Raw genomic sequence first — 27,508 nt, forward strand, 5'->3', positions numbered from 1 at the left:
AGGTCAAAATGGGTTCATCGATATTTATTGTTATGAACAATTTTTTTTTGGTGATATTAAAAGACACATTTCACACTAGATAATGCATAATTCTTAGTTCCATTTTCGCTTACCTGGCTTAATGAGCTTTCCTCATTACTTATAGGACTGACTTGAAATCTTAATGTTCCAAGGCTTATCACTACCTTTTTTGATACACAACATATAGTGCATTGATCATGCATAAAATTCAATACTTCTTATTCATAAACATTTCCTGAAATTTATCAATGTTATATGTGCTCAGATATTCAAGGCACAAATGATGTTAGGCTTGTCAAGAAAATTACAGAAATCTTTTAAGGGGCAGGAACCTAATATCTAATCTAAAAATATAAATTATGTCATCCTCATCTTTAAAAATTGGAGTTATCTTCCTTTGTCTGGAATAGCTGTTGAATCAACTACAACCAATGCCATATTTATTATCACTTCCTTTGATAAATTAAATCAATCTTTACCATCATCGCTTTCAAGCACTTAAATTTTTTATGTTGGTTGTGGGCTGTCATACAGGTAGAAACTGTTATGGGTTCAGGAGTTGTTGTTTCTGGTGGATTCTAGAAAAATTATTTTGTTTCTGCATCTTAATTGACGAGCCTTTCAATCAGTCCTTTTAAAGTTATGATATTGGGCTGATTTGCACATATGTTTTTAGGAATTTGTGGCCCTTTTTTGCTTTAATAATTGACACTTATAATTGTAAAGAAACCAGGTATGCTATCATTTTTACTGCCTGTTTATCATCGTGAGACATAAGTCAAAATAAGGGATCATGGCTAGTTGAGTGATAAAGTGAAGCCTACATATTCAAAATAGAAAAAATAAAATTTTTATTTTAGAAAATCCAAGACGATGTGACAGTTTCTCCAAATGGAGTGGTGTTTGTGAAACAGAGCGTAAGGAAAGGAATAATCTCAGCGTAAGTTATTTTTGTATTTAGCTTTATTGGTACAGGTCATCTTTTTTTCTTCACTGAAGTCACTCTAAAAACTCAGTGTAGACCTACCCATGACAAAATAAGCTTACTCCCCCCTTAGAAGGATTTATTTCTTAGATTAAACATTTATTAGAAAATGCCTGTACCAAGTCATAAATATGGCAGTTGTTGCCCATTCATTTGATGTGTTTTATCATTTGATTTTGCCATTTGATTACGGACTTTCTGTTTTGAATTTTCCTCAGAGTTCAGTATTTTAGTGATTTTACTTTTTTTCTTATAGCCAAAACATGATACAATACTATATTCAAATTTTAATGCTGACATATCATGATTTTTACCAAAACAAGTATACATTCTATCTTACAATTATAGGATGGTAGAAGATATATTAAATACAAGAATTATGGTGAAGAAAGCCATGAAAGATTGCAAAAAGGACAAGGTATAATTGTTAGTGATAAGTCTGATAAGACTGTCTGTCACATCATCTCTAGAGAACTGTGGTTCCCGGTATATTCTCTTAACCATGTCACTCATTTGATAATTACATGTATAACCCATAAGGTATATTGTTTAGGACCAGTCCATCCCTCAGATTGCCTCAATCAAATGTAATGAAACTTATACATAATGCTCATTACCACGAAACACAGATAAAGTTTTAATTTGACTGGCATTCCTTTTTCATTTGGACCAAGGACCTCAAAACTAAAGACCCTAGGTCTCTATCATATATGGTTTACCAGTTACAATTACATTTTTTCTCAATTAAAATACTTGGCGCAAATGATTAACCTGAAAAACAGTAATTGGTGCAAAAGGATTCCTACCAGAATACCTATAGGTTGCAATTTCCCATAGGAACTCATTTTACGGCTAGAAACTGTACCACTTTTACTATGAAGTTTTGAAAAAAATCTTATCCTAGAAGTGAAAGTTCATTTGCACTACAATTTTTTTCAAAGGTCAAAATATAGGGCTATGCAGCATATTTTCAACGTTTAGATGTCATGAACTTCTCAGAGTTTAAACTAACACTAATTTTCTTAGCTACCCCTACCTCATATGAAGGGTTGACATTTACTAAATTTTATCATCGGTATAAGGACATCAGGTCCAATGACACAGTTATCGTCCTTTGGTTTTCGTTGTCTACGAATATAGTCCCTAGTGTAAACAGTGTATAACTTGCATGTTTTATTTAATACACTTTCCCTATTTATTTATTTATATTAAATGCATGAAATATTAAGTAGGGGGATGTAATTACATGTCAAAAAAATTTGGGTGCTGAAACTTTATGTTAAGGAGTGAATTGGTCCAGTTCTGAAAGGTCAAATTTTATCACGTCTGAAGCTGTCAAACTGAATTTTACACCCCCTTAACACAGAATTGCCAATATTTTGAGTTAGAGCTGGTAGAAGTTTCTATAATTTTGATATTATTTGTCTCACTGGTAGTACACTACACTGTAAAACTATTTTTAAGAAAGAGCAGGTGCGATTTTTTTAATTTGAATTTATTGTCTAAAAGAAATGCACTACGAAATAACTGTGTTCTCGGGCCATCATTCGTAAATATAGCTCAACATGCAGACTTCTTATACGTTCAAGTATTTCACATCCAATTTTTTATGGAAATATTCTTTATAAAGCACAAAGGTGTCAGTATTCACCTCAGAAACTAACAAAACCTTTGAATAGACTTATTAAGAAGGGATATAATTACGATACTGTTGTCAAGTCATTAAAGATTGCATATTTTGGCGTTAATATTGAGTCACTGATAAGGTCTTTGCATCGGAACTAAACACATTTATTCTAAAAACAGTTGTTGGCATGACACGGGTTATGTTCTTCTCATATATGTTATGATGGTATGATACTAAACCCCTAACGGGAAGGATTGTGCCTGATGTTCATATGATGAAATCATAATCTTTCAGTCAGTTTAATTGAAGTCTGGAGCTGGCATGTCAGTTAACTGCTAGTAGTCTGTTGTTATTTATGTATTATTGTCATTTTGTTTATTTTCTTTGGTTACATCTTCTGACATCAGACTCGGACTTCTCTTGAACTGAATTTTAATGTATGTATTGTTATGCGTTTACTTTTCTACATTGGTTAGAGGTATAGAAGGAGGGTTGAGATCTCACAAACATGTTTAACCCCGCCGCATTTTTGCGCCTGTCCCAAGTCAGGAGCCTCTGGCCTTTGTTAGTCTTGTTTTATTTTTATTTTTAGTTTCTTGTGTACAATTTTGAAATTAGTATGGCGTTCATTATCACTGAACTAGTATATATTTGTTTAGGGGCCAGCTTAAGGACGCTTCCAGGTGCGCGAATTTCTCGCTACATTGAAGACCTGTTGGTGACCTTCTGCTGTTGTTTTTTTATTTGGTCATGTTGTTGTCTCTTTGACACATTCCCCATTTCAATTCTCAATTTTATTAACACAGATTTCAATGTAAACAATATGCACATGTATATTTACTGGTAACATTCCCAAGTTATGTCTCTGTGAGATGGAACACAGAGAGCATAACTGGGAACCAGTATGTAAACAAAATTTATTTTCTATGAATATTCAAGTTCTCCCCAAAAGAGCCGTGTTTTGAGAAACAGCTGTATTTACAACCTAAAGCTGGAATATCATTATAAAGCAATATCTCAAAGTCATCTTGAATTTTTTTTTACAGACATTACATCGGCTGTTGCATGCTAGACAGCTAGGGTTGAAACTGATTGCCAATGTAACTTATGGATACACTGGAGCTAATTTTTCAGGACGTATGCCATGTATTGAGGTTAGTGACATTTCATAATTAACTTTTACAAAATGATAATTTAGGATGAAAAAATTATTTCCAGCATTTAAAGTTTCCTTCATTTACTGGTACACTGCTTTTAACAAAGTTAAATCTATTTCACCAGTTTAATCAAATTATAATTACCAGTAGTATTTTTTTGCTTCAATTAATTAAAACATTCTATTTAACTGTTGATATAAACATGAGACTTTATAGCACAACTGATGAGAAAAACACCTGGACTGGCAACATATAAAATTACCTTTGTATCCAAGGTATATGTCACCTTTAGTTATATTAGTAGCAAGTCAAACTGTATAACTGTTGTTTGTTATTAGAGTAAGATGATAAGAAATTTTCCCTACAACAACTAAATCACAAACCCACTATAAATTGTGAAATAAAACCTTCTTTATTCTATATTATTATCCTTCACTTCAATTCAACAGATTTTTATACACCTGTTCAAGGGACATATTATGGTATACTGTTGTATGTTCATAGTCAACATGTAGGACATTAACTAAAAATGCTTTAACCAATATTCATAATGAATTTGAATAGTTAATGCATATTATTGAGAGTTTTTTTTATTAGTATAGTTAAAACATACAGGTTCAATTTGTTGCAGGTTGGTGATAGTATTGTTAGGAAGGCAAGAGAAACTTTAGAAAGGTCTATTAAACTGGTAGAAGACACACCAAAGTGGGGAGCAAAAGTTTTGTATGGCGATACTGATAGGTAGATTTGAATTTACAGACAAATAGATTTTGTATTACAAATTTTATAAATGAGGTTGAGCTATATTGCTATTTGCTTCAATCCAGTCATATATGATGACTCAGCATCAAATTTCTTTATATACGACCGCAAAAATTGACAAATTTTTTGGTCGTATATTGGTATGACATTGGCGTTAGCGTCGTCGTCGTTGTCCGAAGACATTTGGTTTTCGCACTATAACTTAAGTATAAGTAAATAGAAATATATTAAATTTAAACATAAGGTTTATGACCATAAAAGGAAGGTTTGGATTGATTTTGGGAGTTTTGGTACCAACAGTTTAGGAATAAAGGGCCAAAATAAACATCTTTCTTGGTTTTTGCACAATAACTTTAGTATAAGTAAACAAAAATCTATGAAATTTAAATAAAAGGTTAAAGACCACTAAAGGAATGTTGGGATTGATTTTGGGAGTTTTGGTCAAAACAGTTTAGGATTTTAATATGTTGTTACTGATGACAAAATGGAGGTCAAGTTCTATAATGACGATTTTGACTTTTTCTGTACAAGAGTTATGGTTCTTGAAAGATCGAAAAATGAAAAAAAAATTCTTGTTGTTGCATTTACTCATGAACCATTTAACCTAAGCATTTCAAATTTTAAAGTCATAAGAAACCTCAAATTAAAAAAAAATATGCATATGTTTTTTATAACTAAATGGATAGTTTCCATTATACAACTCATGTACATGTACTTTTTTCTGAGGAAAATTCTTTAATTTGTCCACATTTAGAAGAAGTCTACTTATTTTTAGCTCACCTGGCCCACAGGGCCAAGTGAGCTTTTCTCATCACTTGGCGTCCGTCGGCCGTCGTTAGCTTTTACAAAAATCTTCTCCTCTGAAACTACTGGGCCAAATTAAACCAAACTTGGCCACAATCATCATTGGGGTATCTAGTTTAAAAAATGTGTCCGGTGACTCGACCAACCATCCAAGATGGCCACCATGGCTAAAAATAGAACATAGGGGTAAAATGCAGTTTTTGGCTTATAACTCAAAAACCAAAGCATTTAGAGCAAATCTGACATGGGGTTAAATTGTTTATCAGGTCAAGATCTATCTGCCTTGAAATTTTCAGATGAATCGGCCAACCTGTTGTTGGGTTGCTGCTCCTGAATTGGTAATTTTAAGGAAATTTTGCTGTTTTTGGTTATTATCTTGAATATTATTATAGATAGAGATAAACTGTAAACAGCTTTAATGTTCATTTACAAATAAATCTACATGACCAAAATGGTCAGTTGACCCCTTTAGGAGTTATTGCCCTTTATAGTCAATTTTTAACCATTTTTCGTAAATCTTATTTAACTTTTACAAAAATCTTCTCCTCTAAAACTACTGAGCCAAATAAATCCAAACTTGGCCACAATCATCTTTGGGGTATCTAGTTTAAAAAATGTGTCCAATGACCCGTCCATTAAACCAAGATGGCCACCGCGGCTAAATTAGAAGATAGGGGTAAAAATGCAGTTTTTGGCTTATAACTCAAAAACCAAAGCATTAAGAGCAAATCTGGCAAAAAGTAAAATTGTTCATCAGGTGAAGATTTATCTGCCATATAGATATTTCAGATGGATCAGACATTCTGTTGTTAGGTTGCTGCCCCTAAATTGGTTAAGGAAATTTTGCCATTTTTTGGTTATTATTTTGAATATTATTATAGATAGAGATAAACTGTAAACAGCAATAATGTACAGCAAAGTGATACCTTAAAATAAGTCAATATGACCAAATGGTCAATTGACCCCTCAAGGAGTTATTATCCTTTATAGTCAATTTTTAACAATACCCATGCTTTTTGTGATTTGTTTACTATAAGGTGACAATCTGTAAAGCTCTGCTTCAAAACACTGCATTTAATGAGCAGCCATATTTGTTAAGTCATAACAAACAGAGAGAAAAAAAAATGATGATTATATGATATATTTGCGAAAATAATGATCAAATCGTGCACAGAGGACTAAGTTTATGATATATACATGCATTGGTTCAAGAATTGGATAAACATTATTTTTCACCACTCACTCGTTTCATATGACTTTAATATGTTGATACTGATGACAAAATTGAGGTCAAATTTAATATTGACAATTTTCACTTTCACCATTCATCAGATATGGTTCTTGTGATATTGGCAGGACACAAATAAATGTTAATAAATCCGGTTTTGCTGTCGTTGTGAAAGCCTCTTGTTTGATTATGGGCCCAGTTTTCAATTTGGTCCAAATGGAGGTCCAAAATTAAACTTTGTTTGATTTCAGCAAAAATTCAATGTATGGGGTGCTTCAATATGCTGAATCTGACCATGTATTTAGATTTTTAATATTTGAGCCTGGTTATCAAATTGGTCCACATTGAGGTCTAAAGGGTCTAAAACTGAACATTATTTGATTTTATCAAAAAATTGAATTCTTGGTGTTCTATGATATGCTGAATCTAACCATGTATTTAGATTTTGGATATTGGACCATAATAGGTAAATGTCCAATTTAAAAATTTTAAGTTTTAAAGTTTAAGTTCTTAGACCACATTCATTCTGTGTCAGAAATATATGTTGTGTCAACTATTTAATCACAATCCAAATTCAGAGCTGTATCAAGCTTAAATGTTGTGTCCATACTTGCCCCAACTGTTCAGGGTTCAACCTCTGAGGTCGTATAAAGCTGCACCCTTCGGAGCATCTGGTTCATTTTGTCTTCCATTGTTATATTCTTTTACTTTTACTTGAACACTGAATCATATAAAGGAGCAAAATATTCTTTAGAAAAGGTTATTTGGAAAGTCTTTTTATCATAATTGCTAATTAAGTAGAAACTGGAGACGATAGGAAAGATTCCATGTTGTTGTTACTTGTTCAGTGTTCACCAGCCGGTCCTATTGTCCAGTAATATCTATTTTACATTAAACCCTTTGAAAAATAAACTTCTTTTTGTCAAATTTGAAGACGGCCACGCCCCGTCCAATAAAAAAAAAAAAAATCTGACTGGAAAGTTCTTTCAAGTTGTGAGATAATGACATGAACATTCCTTATCATATAGTACCTAGAAGATTACCTAGAGTTTACATTTCTAAACTTTGCTAATTGATCCAGAAATTGTATGAGTCCTTTGATGATAACACAATATTGTATATCCTTGCCAGTCCATTCTTCCTATGATGATAACACAATATTGTATATCCTTGCCAGTCCATTCTTCCTTTGATGATAACACAATATTGTATATCCTTGCCAGTCTATTCTTCCTTTGATGATAACACAATATTGTATATCCTTGCCAGTCCATTCTTCCTTTGATGATAACACAATATTGTATATCCTTGCCAGTCCATTCTTCCTTTGATGATAACACAATATTGTATATCCTTGCCAGTCCATTCTTCCTTTGATGATAACACAATATTGTATATCCTTGCCAGTCCATTCTTCCTTTGATGATAACACAATATTGTATATCCTTGCCAGTCTATTCTTCCTTTGATGATAACACAATATTGTATATCCTTGCCAGTCCATTCTTCCTTTGATGATAACACAATATTGTATATCCTTGCCAGTCCATTCTTCCTTTGATGATAACACAATATTGTATATCCTTGCCAGTCCATTCTTCCTTTGATGATAACACAATATTGTATATCCTTGCCAGTCCATTCTTCCTTTGATGATAACACAATATTGTATATCCTTGCCAGTCCATTCTTCCTTTGATGATAACACAATATTGTATATCCTTGCCAGTCCATTCTTCCTTTGATGATAACACAATATTGTATATCCTTGCCAGTCCATTCTTCCTATGATGATAACACAATATTGTATATCCTTGCCAGTCCATTCTTCCTTTGATGATAACACAATATTGTATATCCTTGCCAGTCCATTCTTCCTTTGATGATAACACAATATTGTATATCCTTGCCAGTCCATTCTTCCTTTGATGATAACACAATATTGTATATCCTTGCCAGTCCATTCTTCCTTTGATGATAACACAATATTGTATATCCTTGCCAGTCCATTCTTCCTTTGATGATAACACAATATTGTATATCCTTGCCAGTCCATTCTTTAGACTCATTTTCTTTAGATTTCACAATGTAACATTTCAAAAAACAAATTATCTGTAGGTTTATTTTGTTACAGATAATATTGAGAAAGGAAATGGGGAATTTGTCAAAGCCATAACATAGAATAGACAGCAGTCGAAGTTTTGACTCATAAGAATTTCAATTATGTTTCAACTATTGTCTTTAACTATCAGTCTTAATTTTTTAAATGTAAAAGTTCTGTATAACAATTTTATTTTGATGGTAGATTAAGGTTTATGATCCCTTCTGTAGTCTGTTAAGTATGAACTTTTCAAACTGCAATAGTATCAAAACAACAAATACAATGAATAATAGAGGCGGCTCTGACTTTAAAATTGATAATTTAGCTATCTCGATTGGATTTGATAATTTAACTACTGTGGATTCATTATTATTCGTTGTATACTAATTTTCGTGGGTTTCGTACGTACAGGTGAACCACGAAGTCAAATGTTAAACGAATATCATATTTTCAATAGGCTTTGTATACGGAGATTGGCTTAACCACGAAATCAAGTATCCACGAATATGCAAGTTTTCAGCAATCCACGAAAAATTGATACCCACGAAAATAAATGAATCCACAGTATCTCAATTGGATAAATCCATTAATCCACGAGTAACTATGTAAGAATCTGTTTCTCTAATGATTAAAAAAAAAAAACTTTTTTTGTTAATTGAAAATCCCATTCGAATGCCTTTTACATTGTACGAAGTTGTCAATTTCATTAACACCTGTTATCATATGTTGATTCATCCAGTAAGGTAAAAAGATCATGACCCTTAAAGTCATCCAATAATCTTCTGAGATCAACAGCAACCACATGTTGATTGAAATTTTTGATACAATGGGTTTCGGAAAGGGATAAATTTCCATAGAATTAGAGAAATATATATATACAACTATACTTAACAACAATATTATTTTCAGCATGTTCATCTTATTGAAAGGTAGAAGTAAAGATGATGCCTTTAAGATTGGTTATGATATCTGTGATGCTGTAACAGCCTTGCATCCAAGTCCAATTAAACTCAAATTTGAAAAGGTAAATAGGATTTAATCTAAATCAAGTTAATTACTGGTATGAATAATTTGATTAAATGATTATGTATGATTCTCTGCACAAATGGGTGTTGTATTGTTACCTAAGCCAATACACAGGGCTTGTCGAGATTTGAGTATTACTTTTACAGTGATGAAGAACTAAACAATTTTTGTCTTGCCTTCAAAAAAGCTTCATATTTAAGAATATAAAAGAGTTGAATAATCCATATCAGTTCTTACAGCTGAAAGGACATGCTGGATCACTAAATGTTACACTGCTTAGATGGTTCAACAAAAAACTAGTTTATGTTGATCATCCTGTACATTAACTCCATCAGCAATACTCTGAAGCCCATTGTGGATGAGTGAGTATCATATGTTGCCCAGACGTCAGTTTTAATATAATTTGCAGTGGACTACTACTGGTTCCACTAAAGTCAAAATATAGGACACTCCATAAACATCTAAACTTTGCCTGTATTTTTCAACCTATAATGAATAAAGTCATAAACTATGAAAACATATGTTCATTTAAACATACTTTACATATACACACTATGTAAATTGTGAATAAACTTGAAATTGTTATGTTGTGGCCTCTTCAGGTTCTTGGGGTGAACACTAAATTTTCAAAAAAATCTGCAGGCCTGCAAGACGACATAATTTGCTTAAAATTGGGATGGACGAATACTATTACATGAAATGCAGGGCAAGCTCATGCTGATTTTCACATACATATGTTTTAATGGCATATTTGTCCAATATCTGTATTGTACCTTCGATATTCATTCACTTAGATTCATGAAATTAACTGAAACTCGAAAATCAATACATTTTATAAAAAATCATCCAATCGCCTCAGGACACGAGCAGACAATTCGATGGCTCTCATCATCATTTGATTGCTGCAGTTTGATTAAAAAACAAAGAAACATGGATAAAGAAAATGATGAAAAAATAAAATAAAAGATTAAATTAATTTTTATCAACAATGGAGCTTGAGAATTAATATTAAAATATGAATGCAAAAAAGCTAATGGTTTGAAATGAAAAAGTATTATACATATTTCAATTGTTTATAAAGTTATTTTCAGTCAGTACTTCACCATGTGAACATAATTTAACTACTGTTGGATACAAAATTTGAAGAAATGGCCCCTATTTAATACTTAAATTCAGCTGGAAAAAAGTTTGAAAGTGTTATGACCTGAGATTTTATTATCCAATGCATTTTCAGTTTTATTGGTTGAATTGTATTTCATTTCCAGATGATAAACAGACCCCTTCTGTAGTACCTATGTAATTGCTGTTACCTTTGATTCCTTATGATCATTTTAAAAGCATAGTAAATTGTACTCCTAATCTTGCACACAAAAAAGTTTAATGATTACAATTAACAAGTTGATGAAAGACTTACAATCATGTGGCAAAAAGAAAACAATCGGAACTTACAACCAATAAACCTATGCAAAAACTAGAGATTGAACAAGGCAAGCCCCATCAAAAACAGTAATTTTCTTTGATGAATGTCATCAAGACACATTTATTGATATCTGTACAGGTATTCTCTCATAATCTTATTCATTACCAGTCTTTTTAGCTCACCTGGCAAAAAGGGCCAAGTGAGCTTTTTCTCATCACTTGGCATCCGTCTTCCATTATCGTCGTCATTAACTTTTTACATTTTGAACTTCTTCTAGAACCACTGAATGGAATGAAACCAAACATGGCATGAATGTTCCTTATGAGGTGCTGACCAATTGTTGTTACTTTGTAGCCGATCCATCATCCAAGATGGCCGCCAGCGGGGGACTTAGTTTAACATAGGACCCTATGGGAAATGCATACAAATGACTTCTTTTAGACAACCACTGAATGGAATGAAACCAAATATTGTAACAGGGTCGATTCTTGGGTCAAGTAATAATAAACTCTGTTTAGGGTTTCGGATTATTTATTATATCAGTAGTAGAAAAATAAACTCTGAAATAACAATATCACAATTATAAATAACAGATCTATTATAAAACTCAAGTACCCTAAGTTATACATTATCACATATATTAATATAGTTATGGTAAAATACAATGCACTTTAATACTGTGTACTATACTGCGAATACATTTAATAGACAATCGGTGAGCTGATATCACGTGTACTTTTAAATCTCATTGTTATACAACTACACAGGAATGTAACCCTAGATTGTAAATAATATACTATATAGTGTTTACTGGTTTACTATAAGTACGGTACAAAACTAAAGTTAAAACTGCGAACATAACATTAAACTGATCGGAACATAATATATTGTTTGTTCTTTACATACAATTACATTACAACAATAATTAAAATGTAGATACTATTCTCATAAAGACTAATTAAGCCAATATATTAAATATGCTTAAAACCGCATATTTAAAGGGAAATAATCCATAACGTCTTGTTTACAACATTACATAGTTAAAAATAGATTGACTCTTACCACTTGTGGAGTGAGTTCTTACTGGCAAGGACAAGGCACAGTTCACAATGTATACTCTGTATATAATTACATCAATGGAGTCCTAAAACCAAAATGCAATCATAAACATTCGGACTCATAAAATATTAAAATATACGATATGACAAAATAACTCCAGTTCATTTATAGTTATACTTCTATCATTACAATGTATAATATAAGTGTACTAATAAATATCCACTTTAACACTTTTCCTTATTTTGTCTAATATGCCGCCATTTATGAAATATAAATTATCTGTATCAATAATCAAATAGCTAAGCAAATATCTTGTTCTATATTCTATCATGACAAATTAACGGTAGATAATAAAATACATGTAGCACGAAGCTAAATAAAAGATTCTCGGGTACATCTATCATACTTATGTAATAACAAAACTCTACGAGGAGAACGAAATCATATAATGGAAACTTTACTAAATTTATCATTTACATGTGAAAATATTAATAATATAATAAAGAAGTTAACTTACATCAATATGTAATATGTTGTGTCCACAATGAATGAAAACATAACAGGTAATAATTCGGGATACAATACAATGCGTCTGTGATTTTCAAGTTCCCGTGCAAAATATACCTGGTCAATACAAAATATAAATTGTCCGCGAAATCACAATGACCAATCAAATACGTAATTTTAAAGTAAGAACCTTTTGAATATTCATGAACTCAATATAAAAAGTATTATTTTTACTATTATTTTATAGGCTAAAAATGACACTACTACATTATGACATGAATGTTCCTTATGAGGTGCTGAACAAGTGTTGTTACTTTGTAGCCGATTCTTCATCCATGATGGCTGCCTGCGGGGGACTTAGTTTAAAATAGGACCCTATGGGAAATGCATACAAATGACTATTTTTAGAGAACCACTGAATGGAATGAAACCAAACATGGCATGAATGTTCCTAATGAGGTGCTCACCAAGTGTTGTCACTTTATAGCCGATCCATCATCCAAGATGGCCGCCAGCGGGGGACTTAGTTTAAAATAGGACCCTATGGGAAATGCATACAAACGACTTGTTTTAGAGAACCACTGAATGGAATAAATCAAACATAGCATAACTGTTCCTTTCTTAATGAGGTGTTGGCCATGTGTTGTTATTATGTAGCCAAATTTATTTATTTTTTATATGATTTCAAAAACCCAGGTAGAAACCAGGTGAGCGATACAGGCTCTTGAGAGCCTCTAGTCTGTATAGTTTTCTATTGGAAAAAGTAAAAAATTAATTGTGTAAATGTAATGTACTAAATTACTCAGATATTGGATATGATGGCAGGAACTGCTTATAGCTATTGTTTGATGTGACTTTATTTTTTTTATTTAGGTTTATCTTCCTTGTGTATTGCAAACAAAAAAGAGATATGTAGGATTTAGTTATGAAACGCCAGACCAAAAGGAACCAATATTTGATGCTAAAGGAATAGAAACAGTGCGAAGAGATGCATGTCCTGCCGTAGCAAAGGTTTGAATGTGCATTTTTATACGACCGCAAATTTTGAAAAAATTTTCGTCGTATATTGCTATCACGTTGGCGTCGGCGTCGTCGTCGTCCGAATACTTTTAGTTTTCGCACTCTAACTTTAGTAAAAGTGAATAGAAATCTATGAAATTTTAACACAAGGTTTATGACCATAAAAGGAAGGCTGGTATTGATTTTGGTAGTTTTGGTCCCAACATTTTAGGAATTAGGGGCCAAAAAGGGCCAAAATAAGCATTTTCTTGGTTTTCGCACTATAACTTTAGTTTAAGTTAATAGAAATCTATGAAATTTTGACACAAGGTTTATGACCACAAAAGAAAGGTTGGGATTGATTTTGGGAGTTTTAGTTTCAACAGTCTAGGAATTAGGGGCCAAAAAAGGGCCCAAATAAGCATTATTCTTGGTTTTCTCACAATTAATTTAGTTAAAGTAAATAGAAATCAATGAAATTTAAACACAATGTTTATGACCACAAAAGGAAGGTTGGTATTGATTTTGGGAGTTTCGGTCCCAACAGTTTAGGAATTAGGGGCCAAAAAGGGACCCAAATAAGCATTTTTCTTGGTTTTCGCACCATAGCGTTAGTATAAGTAAATAGAAATCTATGAAATTTAAACACAAGGTTTATGACTATAAAAGGAAGGTTGGTATTGATTTTGGGAGTTTTGGTCCCAACAGTTAAGGAAAAAGGGGCCCAAAGGGTCCAAAATTAAACTTTGTTTGATTTCATCAAAATTGAATAATTGGGGTTCTTTAATATGCCGAATCTAACTGTGTATGTAGATTCTTAATTTTTGGTCCCGTTTTCAAATTGGTCTACATTAAGGTCCAAAGGGTCCAAAATTAAACTTAGTTTGATTTTAACAAAAATTGAAACCTTGGGGTTCTTTGAAATGCTGAATCTAAAAATGTATTTAGATTTTTGATTATTGGCCCAGTTTTCAAGTTGGCCCAAATCGAGGTCCAAAATTAAACATTGTTTGATTTCATCAAAAATTGAATAATTAGTGTTGTTTGATATGCCAAATCTAACTGTGTATGTAGATTCTTAATTTTTGGTGCAGTTTTAAAATTGGACTAAATTAAAGTGCAAAGGGTCCAAAATTAAACTAAGTTTTATTTTAACAAAAAATAAATTCTTGGGCCTCTTTGATATGCTGAATATAAACATGTACTTAGATTTTTGATTATGGGCCCAGTTTTCAAGTTGGTCCAAATCAGGATCTAAAATTATTATATTAAGTATTGTGCAATAGCAAGTCTTTTCAATTGCACAGTATTGTGCAATGGCAAGAAATATCTAATTACACAATATTGTGAAATAGCAAATTTTTTTTTAATTAAGAGTTATCTTTCTTTGTCCAGTATAGTAAGCAAGAAATATCTGCAAGAATTTTTTTTAATTGGAGTTATCTTTCTTTGTCCAGAATCAACTTAAATCTTTGTTATATACAATATACAATGTATATTCACTTTTTACTACCAACTGATAAATTTAAATAATCTTTACCATTCAGTGATTACAAGCAGTTTTTTTACATCTTAATATTTTATGATGTATTTAAATGAGTAGTAATTGTTGCAAACTCCATTAGAATATTTTAATTGGAATTAGTTTTGGAATAAGGGAAATGGGGATGTGATTAAAAAATTGGGTTCAATTTTTCTCATTTGAAATTTCATAAATAAAAAGAAAATTTCTTCAAACATTTTTTTGAGAGGATTAATATTCAACAGCATAGTGAATTGCTCTAAGAGAAAACAAAAATTTTAAGTTCATTTGAATATATTCATTGTGTCAGAAACCTATGCTGTGTCAACTATTTAATCACAATCCAAATTTAGAGCGGAATCCAGCTTGAATGTTGTGTCCATACTTGCCCCAACTGTTCAGGGTTCAACCTCTGCGGTCGTATAAAGCTACGCCCTGCGGAGCATCTGGTTATGTTCTTGTAACAAATTTTTAAGTGTTAGAGGAAAATCGTTGACCTATGACTGTCATTCTATTATTCTGTTCTGTGGTCATTTGTCATTGAGAGAATTAATTACAATGTTTTAGCTGAAGTATGTACTTAGGTGAGGTTAGGTAAAAATTAAGAAATTAAGAAATTAAAATTGATACTTCAAGCTGGTAGAGCATTAATTAAGGATAAAGATAAGCTAAAAATATTGAAAGGTCATGGACTTCCTTTTCCAGATATTTGAGATTTAAAATATGGCGGGGAAAAGGCTGACTCGGACTTTTACCTTATATTTGCATTGAGATTATTTGGGTCTCAAAACATAAAAAAAAGAAAATCAAGAATCTTCTAAAATTTTGGTGAAAGACCTTTCATGAGCTATTAAGTTTTATATGAAAAAATAAATGGGTGTTATGGGGCAAAATATTTTACATTGGTTTGTATGGAAAAACACCAAGGAGTCTGAACATTTGACACAAATTCCAAAACCTCACCTTAGTACATCCATAAATACATTACAAGTTAGTCATGCAATTTTACAGATAACAAATAATAAATTAAATGTTTCCTCATCTGCATTCAAAAAGTTCCTGGTCTGAATATTTGGAGCTAAGAAGTGTATTTTCATATTTCTAAAGATTTTTGTCGAGCTTTCGACTTTAGTCGAAAAAGGGAGACTAAGCGATCCTACATTCCCGCGGCGGCGGCGTCCACAAATATTCACTCTGTGATTAAAGTTTTTGAAATTTTAATAACTTTCTTAAACTATACTGGATTTCTACCAAACTTGGACAGAAGCTTGTTTATGATCATAAGATAATATCCAGAAGTAAATTTTGTAAAAATAAAATTCCATTTTTTTCCATATTTTACTTTTAAATGGACTTAGTTTTTTCTGCGGGGAAACATTACATTCACTCTGTGGTTAAAGTTTTTAGAATTTTAATCACTTTCTTTAACTATCCTGGGTTTGTACTTAACCTGGACAAACGCTTGTTTATGATCATAAGATAGTATCCAGAAGTAAAGGAGTAGGTCCGGTAATGACGGATTTTGGCCTCAAATTTCAGGTTCATCTGACGAAAGATTCCGACCTATTTTTAAACACTTAAGTGTTTATTTCATTTGATTACATTAGTTCATGTTCAAGATTTTAACTAATTTTGTCATTTAAAACGATCCGATTCACGCTCAAATATGAAAAATCTACAAAATGGGCAGAAAAATGTCATTTTTCAGATGGTTTTTGTAAAAAATGAAAGTGGCCGCATCCATGTTCATCCTCAATCTTTATATATGTTATGTATTATCATCAAATACAACTTACATTTTAATATAAAGGATGAACACAAATGCCGCCACTTTCGTTTTACACGAAAATCGTCTAAAATTTAACTAAAATGCTAGAATTTTGAAGATTTCAGTGATTTAGCATGACTTAATGGTGCTAGTACACGATATATGTTCACTGTATTGACAAAAACAGCCCATATTTATGTAGCAGAAGCATTCTACTGTCCAAAAAATAACTAAAAGTTTACTGTTTAACAATTTTGTAAAACTGCTATATTTTGGGGCCAAAAAGAGGCCTTACCGGACCTACTCCTTTTGTAAAAAAAATAAAATCCATTTTTTCCTTATTTTACTTTTAAATGGACTTAGTTTTTTCTGCGGGGAACCATTACATTCACTCTGTGGTTAAAGTTTTTTAGAATTTTAATAACTTTCTTAAACTATCCTGGGTTTGTACCAAACTTGGACAGAAGCTTGTTTATGATCATAAGATAGTATCCAGAAGTAAATTTTGTAAAAAAATAAATCCATTTTTTCTGTATTTTACTTTTTAAATGGACTTGGTTTTTTTATTTGGGGAAACAGTACATTCACTCTGTGGTTAAAGTTTTAAAAATTTTAATAACTTTCATAAACTATCCTGGGTTTGTACCAAACTTGGACAGAAGCTTTTTTATGATCATAAGATAGTATCCAGAAGTAATTTTTTTCTGTATTTTACTTTTTGATGGTGAGTGACAAAGAGCCCTGTATTTTTGTTTAAAGGAATATTATTACTTCAAGTTCTGTAACATGTTCCAAATTTTATTGAAAATTTCAATATGATTTGCAGAAGAAAAAGTGTAATAGACAACTTTCGAGTTCGATGCATTTCCGTCAAAAACTCTGGTTTTAGTAAACATCATTTGTGCGTTTAGGGACATTGTCACTTCCATTCCAATGTTCAGCGAGTGGTTGGAAAACTTTAAATCTATATTGTACGAATTATTCGGCAAATTCAATTTTCAAAATTTACCATTAGCACTGCTGTCATTAGGGAATTGTCATTAAGTACCTACAGAACAACCATTATTTCTAGTTTATCCTGCACAATGACAATCACTCAGACGCTTGATGAACGTAAATAGTGCAGGGATACAGGCGATCCCCTTTATCTGGTAAATGACGTCATAAAGGCGCGCATAATTGATGAGTTTTTTTCGGTGAAGGATGAACTCGAAAGTGGTCTATTCAGCTAAAGTAAACCTGCTGAACTCTTCTTTTGAAAATTTATCATTTTTTTTCCTTGCATTGTTATTTCTAGATGCCACTATTCAATTTCAGATTTTGGAAAGATCAATAAAAGTATTGTTCACAACAAGAGATGTTTCACAGGTTAAGCAATATGTTCAAAATCAATGTTGCAAAATAATGGAGGAAAAAGTTAGTATGCTGGACTTGGTCTTTGCCAAGGAATTCAGAGGGATGTCTGGATACAAACCTGGGGCATGTGTTCCAGCTTTGGAAATCTCAAGGTACTTTTCAAATATATTACTTGCTGGTAATAATTAGGTCAAACTCCATGTGTTTGTGTGTAGAGATATGAATTCTTTGATTTTGCAGCAAAGTTATATACAATTTTTGTTAAACTTGCTTTGCTCCTATGAAATATTATGTGAAAATGATTGATTTTCTGTTTCCCCATTGGCATTTTTTTCCAGTACGAATGTTTTAGGATGATAAAGGTAATGGTTTTGATTTGAGGAGTTATGACTTGAGATAAAGATTAGTTACTATAAATAACTTTCTATTTTGAAAGGGTTAATATTTCAGGAAAGCAGGGGAATGGAAATCCTGGAAAAGAAGTTTAACCTACCTCATGTTTAATTTCCTTTCCAAGAGGATATTGATTTACTTTTGTACTTCTAAACATCTATGTTGTGATGTTACACTTTTGTTTAAGGTAAGGGGGAAGGTTGGTACCTGTTAAAAATATGGTTCATAAATGTTTCTTGTCTTTTTCATTTTCATATAGATTAGACCATTGGTTTTTCTGTTTGAATGGTTTTACACTAGTCATTTTTTGGGGCCCTTTATAGCTTGCTGTTCGACGTGAGCCAGGACTCTGTATTGAAGACCATACTTTGACCTATAATGGTTGACTTTTATAAATTGTGACTTGGATTAGAGAGTTATCTCATTGGCACTTGTACCACATCTTATATCTATTATGTCAAATATTTACTTCTCAAAAATTGATTGCTGGATTATAATTTGACAAAGCCTCTACCAAATAATTGGAAATTTTAAAATTTTGTTTAGGACCACTACAAAGGGGTATATTTATTTCATTACATTGTGTATTGATTATTGTTGTTGACATTTTATGGATAGATTACAAATCTATATTAGTTTGTGACAAATGAAAGAAAAAACTATAAATTTGGAACTATCAATTAAATTTGATTATAATTTGAAAATAGATATACATTGTATGACATCATATCTAATGTTAGAATGTTTTCCACACTTTTTTGCATCATGCTTGAAGATATTGATTAATAATTGGTACCGGTATATAGTTTTATCATGACAAGGTTCAGATCAATTTCAACTTTTTGTTTCTGTTTAATAATTATGTGCAAAGGTATGGTCCTTGGACTTCATACAATCAGTTTTCAACATATATCAGTTATCTACAAATGTTTACAATAGTCCCAAAGCATTTTCTGAAAATGATCTAAAAATCCTTCAAAAATATGAATGTGATTTTGTTTGTCAAATTTAAATAACAAAATCTGATTTTATCATTTCAGAAAAATGTTGCAACATGACAGAAGATCTGAGCCTTCTGTGGGAGAGCGAGTACCCTATGTTATAGTATATGGAAGCCCAGGACTACCTTTAATACAACTTGTTAAACAACCATTTGAATTACTGACTGATCCGTCATTAAGGATAAATGTTACATACTATATCACTAAACAGATCCTCCCACCAGTAGGAAGAATATTATCTTTACTTGGAATTGATGTCTTCTCATGGTTAGTCAATCTCATTTTTAACCCTAGTTAATGTCAAATTACAGTTTAGATCCCAATTTCAGGGTCCAATCAACATAGAAAATGTGACATGAAAAATGAAAAGTGGCCACATCCGTGTTCATCCTCAACCTTTATATATATTATGTATTATCATCAAATACAACTTACATTTCGATATTATGGATGAACACAAATGCGGCCACTTTCATTTAAGTCGAAAACCGTCTAAAATTTAACTAAAACGCTAAAATTGTGAAGATTTCAGTAATTTATAGATATAGGAAGATGTGGTGTGAGTGCCAATGAGACAACTCTCCATCCAAATAACAATTTAAAAATTTAAACCATTATAGGTTAAAGTACGGCCTTCAACACGGAGCCTTGGCTCACACCGAACAACAAGCTATAAAGGGCCCCAAAATTACTAGTGTAAAACCATGACTTAATGATGCTAGTACATTTCAATATTATGGATGAACACGAATGAGGCCACTTTCATTTAAGACGGAAACCGTCTAAAATTTAACTAAAACGCTAAAATTGGGAAGATTTCAGTAATTTAGCATGACTTAATGATGCTAGTACTTGATACATGTGCCTTGTATTGTCAAAAACAGCCCATATTTATGTAGCAGAAGCATTCTACTTTCCTTAATGATAACATATTCACAATTTTCTAAAACTGCTATTTTTTGGGGCCAAAAAGGGGCCTTACTGAACCTACTTCTTTACCAAAAGAAGCATTCAACTTTTAACAAAGAATATTCCATTTTTTTTACATTTTCCTTTCCATTCTTCTCAAAATCATTAAACTTCAAATATTTAAAAAAAAAAAAAAAAAGTTCAACCTCTGCAGTCCTACAACTGTGTCATAGTGAGCATTTCATTTTAGTTATTGTCCTTGTACCTTGGATAGATAAAATAAGTGAAAGGTAGTAACTCTTTTGTTTTGTATTATTTGGTTGCTGGGAGATTGATATTTAACCATTTATCTTCTTGATATTTTCATAAAAGCATCATAATTGGGCCTATTTTGATTTGAAATTTAGTAAAGCTGCATAACATATATTTTTGAATTATTGGTACTAGATTGAGGCAGCATATTATATATAAATGTGAGGGAAGACAAGCATTTAGTTAAAGGGGCACTAGCTGTCAAATTCATGGTCACCGATTTGACTCAAATTCTCATATTTGATTTATAACAATATAAAACATTTATCCAAACTGTCAAAAGTCTAAAATAAACAGTTTACAGAGCATAGGGTAAATAATATATATAGTTTCGATTTGTTTGTATTTTAGTCCAGATGCCATCTAATTAACTATCGATTTTACCTCAGATTACCATATAAGCGATGTAAACATAAATAAAGATATGAATAGATTAAACCAGCACGTGCAATTGGATTTTTATAGGTCTGTTTGATTTTATTTTATAGATTAAAAAGAGATGTTTCTCATTGTTTTTAACCGTATAAGAATTAGTAATCAAATGATTTACCGTTGTTGCACTTTCATTGTTGTCATTCTTTTTCTTTAAATAACCAGTACACATAATGCATGCGTTGTCAATCTCTAGATAGGGGTTAAACTGGAGTTCATATGAATACGGATTTAAAGAGGTGGACTCATTCACCTTCAAGTGAATTAGTAATTATCAGTGTTTCTTAGCGTAATTTGACAAAATTGAACCTTTTTGGCTGCAATAAGCGAATTGTTATTTCACTATTTCACTTTCATTATTGATTGAACAAAAAAAATCAAACTTTAGATTTTTTATATATCTCGTAGCTAGTGCCCCTTTAATGAAGTTTGATCCTTTATTCACAGTGACTATTTAATATTCTATATTTATTTTGTAGGTATATTGATATGCCTAAAATTATACGTGTTGTACCACATTCAGTTATGCCTGCTGAAAACCGGAAGGCAAGTATTATGGCTGTTTATAAAGTTAATCTGCCTTAAAAGGCCAGTATGAATTTTTCCTATCCATTAGTCATCATTAAACTTAAAAAGATCTTTTCCTCTGAAATTATTGCACCAATAAAAAACTTAATAATTGCCCAGTAGGTGACTAAAGATTAGCACTCAATTAGTCACATAAATTTGCCTCACTTCTTGAATCAATTGATTAGATATTTGCTATATCAAAAGATGTTACAAATTAAGTTGGAATTTCAGTTGTTAAGTGACTGTTGAAAGTTGTGACCCCTTGACAACTAAACAAATTGCCAAGAGAAACCCTTATTTAGGGACCGTTCAATATTTATCAGATGGATGGGCTGGTGCAAAATGGGGCGGGGCAAGCACTTTTTTTGTGAAAATATTTGGATGGGCTAGAACTTATTTTAATGGAAAAAAATTGCTCTCAATTTTATCGGTGTATAGGAAATTCCTTTTGCAGACACAAAAAGCATAAGGGACATGTTCTCAACAATAATTTTCAGTTTAGGCCAAATCCAGATAGTCATCTATAAATTTTTTTATAACTTTTTCAAATCAACATGGATTTTCATAAAACTCTACAATTATTTCATTTATATATTGATCTTATAGACTACAAAGTTGTTTGGTAGTTTGGTGAATTGCTGTCATTTTATGGATTTAATAAATAGGTTTAAAAAAAAGCTAAATTTTTCAGTTTTGGCAAAATCCAGATAGTCATCTTTAATTTTTTTCCTAACTTTTTCAAATCAACTGGCATTTTCATAAAACTCTACAATTGTTTCATTAATGTATTGATCTTACAGAGTACCAGGTTGTTTGGTAGTTTTTTCACATGTCGCACTGTATCTCAAAAACAATTCTTGATTATGGCTAAAACTTTAAACACTTCTTAGTTATATTAATCTTAATATCTGTATACTTTTTGGTGATGATTCAAAATTTCATATTTCAGTTATTGAGTATTTTGTAAAAAAGGGGGAGGTTTTTTTTACATGTTGCGCCATATCTCAAAAACGATTTATGATTATTGCTTAAAACTTTACACATGTCTTTGTTATAATAATATTAAGATCTGTATACTTTTTGGTGATGATTTAAAATTTCATTTTTGAGTTATTGAGTATTTTGTAAAAAAGGGGGAGTTTTTTTTATTTTTATTTTTACATGTCACGCCGTACCAGGTTGTTTGGTGTTTTACTGTCTAATGTACGGATTGAATTAATTGGTGAAAAAGGGTACATGTACATAAAAGTCAAAAATTTGTCTGCCTAAATTGCTTAAAAACACCATAATTTCTTTTTTGAAAAGTAGATTAGGAGAAAGGGACATTGGTATTTGAACTATATTTAACATGCTGTGTAATTAAGACAATAATTAGTAATTCAGCATATGATAATAATTTTACTAGTCCAAGAGTTATTGTCCCTTAGTTTGAATCATTTCCTTTATTTTAAATCAATATTGTATCTGAGGCTGCAAATATAAAATCAAATATATACATGTATACTCATACTGGTTTTAAAAACAATAAAATGAATAGTTCTGATACACACATAAATATTTATATATAAATGGAATTAACTACCCACATTTTAAATTTTGTATTTACACTAAAGTATTCTTTGATTTCATGACATAAACTTGCAAACTTTCAAATAGAAAAAGAACTTTAATATTTTTTTATTGTTTTAAGCTTTAGATAGGCAAGGACTTTTTTTACAGATTTTTAACTCACCTTTCCTAAAAGGAAATGTGAGCTTTTCTCATCACTTGGCGTCCGTCGTCGTCTGTCGTCGTTAACAATTTTTCAAACATCTTCTCCTCTGAAACTACTGAATGGATTTGGATGAAACTTAGCATGATTGTTCCTTAGATTATCCTGCACAAATTTTGTGCTTCGATTTTTGATCCGTCAAAAAACATGGCCGCCGTTACTTAAAATAAAACATAGGGGTCAAATGCAGTTTTTGGCTTATATCTCAAAAACAGAAGCATTTAGAGCAAATCTGACATGTTATAAAAATGTTCATTAGGTCAAAATCTATCAGTTCTGAAATTTTCAGATGAATGAAACAATCCATTGTTGGGTTGCTGCCACTTAATTGGTAATTTTAAGGACATTTTGCAGTTTTTGGTCATTATCTTGAATATTATTATAGATAAAGATAAACTTTAAACAGCAAAAATGATCAGCAAAGTAAGATCTACAAATAAGTTAATATGACCAAAATTGTCAATTGACCCCTAAAGGGGTTATTGTCCTTTAATGACAATTTTCACAATTTGTTCATCATATTTGCTAACTTTAAGAAATCTTCTCCTCTAAAATTACTCAACCAAATTCAACCAAACTTCAACTGAATGATCAGTAGGATGTATAAAATAAACTTTGTGTTTTATTTTCTATTTCGTCAAAAAACATGGCCGTCATGGCTAAAAAAAGAACAAACACAGGGTAAAATGCAGTTTTTGGCTTATATCTCAAAAACTCCAGCATTTAGAGCAAATAAGACAAGAAGTTAAAGTATTTATTAGGTCAAGGTCTACCTGTCCTGAAATTTTCAGCCGAATTGGGTTACTGGTTTTTCAGGTATAATGCCCCTGAATTGATGATTTTAAAGAAATTTTGCAGTTTTTGGTTATTATCTTGAACATTATTATAGATACAGATAAACTGTTAATAGCAAAAATGTTTTTGCATGCTTTTGTATAAAGCTCAGTAATCACATGACCAGAGTTATTTAAATGAGTAAAGTCACATGGTACAATGAAACAGTTTTAAAGCACGTCTAATGTTTTTGTTTTGAATGGAAGGCTGTTACACTACTCATACTTACTCCATTGAATATTTTATATTAAAAAAAATAGAAATAACATAGAGTGCCAATGAGTAACTTTTTTTACTATTGGTTCAAAATTATGATATTAATAGTCAGAGTTCGTATACATCATACATTAACACACATGAAGAAAAAAAATAATTATAAGTAAAGATGAATTTTTAAGAATTATTTTCTGAAGATTTATAGAAATCAAACAGACTATAGTATAAATTTTATATTTTATTTCCTTGTATGTCAAGAAACATAGCTCCTATGGCTAAAATAGAACATAGGAGAAAATGATTTTTTTGTTTGCTTTTGAAGAAAATAGGACGATTCAAAGAACATTTAAATAAATTGAAAAGCCAAAATAATCATTGATGAGAGATTTAACCAAAAAATTTAAGGTGAGCGATTCAGGCGCTTGAGAGCCTCTTGTTTTGTTATTATCTTGAATATTATTATAGATAGAGATAAAGTGTAAGAATGCACCGGCCCATCCATCTGATAAATATTGAGCGTCCCTAATATGTAAATTATGATTCAATTGATAGGATATTTGGTATGTTGTATCATTATAAGATACAATTGCTAACAGTTCAGAATGGCCTATACATTTTTTAATTCAAATAATCTTTATTGACAAAGCCAGAGGATTAAATTCAATTTAGAGTGCTGTTTAAGTGGAAGATAGCTATTATGATTAAAAAAAAAGACAATGTTTCAATAAAAAAAGTTCTAAAAAATGTTTAAAATTTTGCTGAAATTAGTTTACCCTTGAGCCTCCTTAAGTATTATGAATTTTTGGTTATGTTATGGTTCCCATTATAATGACACAGATTTGATAACTGAAGTTGTGAAATTTTCAAATTTATTTCACATCAGAAATTATCAGTTTATATTTTAGATCAAAATCATAGTATTTTTGCAATCATCTTATAATATGTAATATTAACAACAGCTAATATTTATTAATGTAAATGCAATCTCACTTGGATAAAAATAGCCTTGATTATATTATATATTACAGGGAACCATTTCTCAGTACTTCTCATCTTCCAACTGTCCTGTTTGTGAAAAGGCCACAAATCAAAATATCTGTGATATCTGCATTCAGGACCCACAAACAGTCACAACAGTACTAAACAGCAGAATTAGAAAGTGGGAAAAAGCACATTACCGAATGTTGGAAGTAAGTTGCTTAGCACAATTATAAAACCTTGAACAGCTCACAATAGTGACAACTTGATATATCACTTGAACCTACTGGTAATGTTTTATCAAATTATATGGCTTATATGATGCCTACCTACTGGTATCAAGAGTATCATATAGAAAGTGCTTATTTAATCATTTGTTACTTTTACCCTATAAACCAGAAGAAAAAAGTTTGACAGGATATTCATTGATTCTAATTGATCAGTTTTAAAATATCTTTTAGTATTATTAAAAACATCCCTTAATTTCAAAGAAGTATAAAGTAATTTGCACTTAGTTAGATTACTATTTGAGATAAAGGTCAGTTATTCAAAATACCATAAAATCATAACATTCTGTATTGTGCAATTTATGCAATAATCCAAATCTGAATAAATGACAAAAAATAAGCAAAGGTGGCAAATAAAAACTGTCAGTACAAAGAATACAATATGTTATACAATGAGAGAGAAAAACACATACATATGATATAAACAATATTTTCAAAGTTGTGGGAGGGTGGGTTATCAGAATTGGCTTTCTCTCTTGACTGGCATCTGGTGGCTTTCAAAACGAAATTGTAAATAACCAAGCATCCCCTCACATGCAATAATTAAAAAATAAACAAAATGGCATCTGGTGGCTTTCAAAACGAAATTGTAAATAACCAAGCATCCCCTCACATGCAATAATTAAAAATGCTCTCATGCACGGCTTCCTGATTGGTCTTTTTTTAAACAGCCAATTGCAACTAATATTTACCAAACATTTTTAGCTCACCTGGCCCGAAGGGCCAAGTGAGCTTTTCTCATCACTTGTCGTCCGTCGTCATTAACTTTTACAAAAATCTTCTCCTCTGAAACTGCTGGGCCAAATCAAACCAAACTTGGCCATAATCATCATTGGGGTATCTAGTTTAAAAAATGTGTGACGTGACCCGGTCAACCAACCAAGATGGCCGCCACGGCTAAAAATAGAACATAGGGGTAAAATGCAGTTTTTGGCTTATAACTCAAAAACCAAAGCATTTAGAGCAAATCTGACATGGGGTAAAAATGTTTATCAGGTCAAGATCTATCTGCCCTGAAATTTTCAGATGAATCGGTCAATCGGTTGTTGGGTTGCTGCCCCTGAATTGGTAATTTTGAAGAAATTTTGCTGTTTTTGGTTATTATCTTGAATATTATTATAGTTAGAGATAAACTGTAAACAGCAATAATGTTCAGGTAAGTAAGATCTACAAATAAGTCAACATGACCAAAATGGTCAGTTGACCTGTTTAGGAGTTATTGCCCTTTATAGTCAATTTTTAACCATTTTTCGTTAATTAAAGTAATCTTTTACAAAAATCTTTTCCTCTGAAACTACTTGGCCAAATTAATCCAAACTTGACCACAATCATCTTTGGGGTATCTAGTTTAAAAAATGTGTGGCGTGACCTGGTCAACCAACCAAGATGGCCGCCACGGCTAAAAATAGAACAAAGGGGTAAAATGCAGTTTTTGGCTTATAACTCAAAAACCAAAGCATTTT

General features: G+C 31.4%; 1 protein-coding gene across 8 annotated transcripts in view; it reads left to right on the forward strand.

Annotated features, from left to right (window-relative positions):
- Window positions 1-27,508, forward strand: part of LOC134686962 (DNA polymerase zeta catalytic subunit-like) — a 193,362-nt gene that overhangs the window by 153,050 nt on the left and 12,804 nt on the right. For 7 of the 8 annotated variants that reach the window (XM_063546850.1, XM_063546847.1, XM_063546851.1 and 4 more), the window contains 10 exons: window positions 882-961; window positions 1,355-1,424; window positions 3,680-3,787; window positions 4,422-4,531; window positions 9,595-9,709; window positions 13,571-13,708; window positions 18,304-18,494; window positions 19,776-20,003; window positions 21,869-21,935; window positions 25,809-25,970. In XM_063546850.1, coding sequence (XP_063402920.1) covers window positions 882-961; window positions 1,355-1,424; window positions 3,680-3,787; window positions 4,422-4,531; window positions 9,595-9,709; window positions 13,571-13,708; window positions 18,304-18,494; window positions 19,776-20,003; window positions 21,869-21,935; window positions 25,809-25,970 — 1,269 coding nt within the window. Of the gene's footprint in view, window positions 1-881; window positions 962-1,354; window positions 1,425-3,679; window positions 3,788-4,421; window positions 4,532-9,594; window positions 9,710-13,570; window positions 13,709-18,303; window positions 18,495-19,775; window positions 20,004-21,868; window positions 21,936-25,808; window positions 25,971-27,508 lie in introns of those variants that run through there. The other variant, XR_010101708.1, reaches the window with a different exon arrangement.

This window comes from Mytilus trossulus, chromosome 10 (assembly GCF_036588685.1).
Source record: "Mytilus trossulus isolate FHL-02 chromosome 10, PNRI_Mtr1.1.1.hap1, whole genome shotgun sequence".
NCBI lineage: Eukaryota > Metazoa > Mollusca > Bivalvia > Mytilida > Mytilidae > Mytilus > Mytilus trossulus.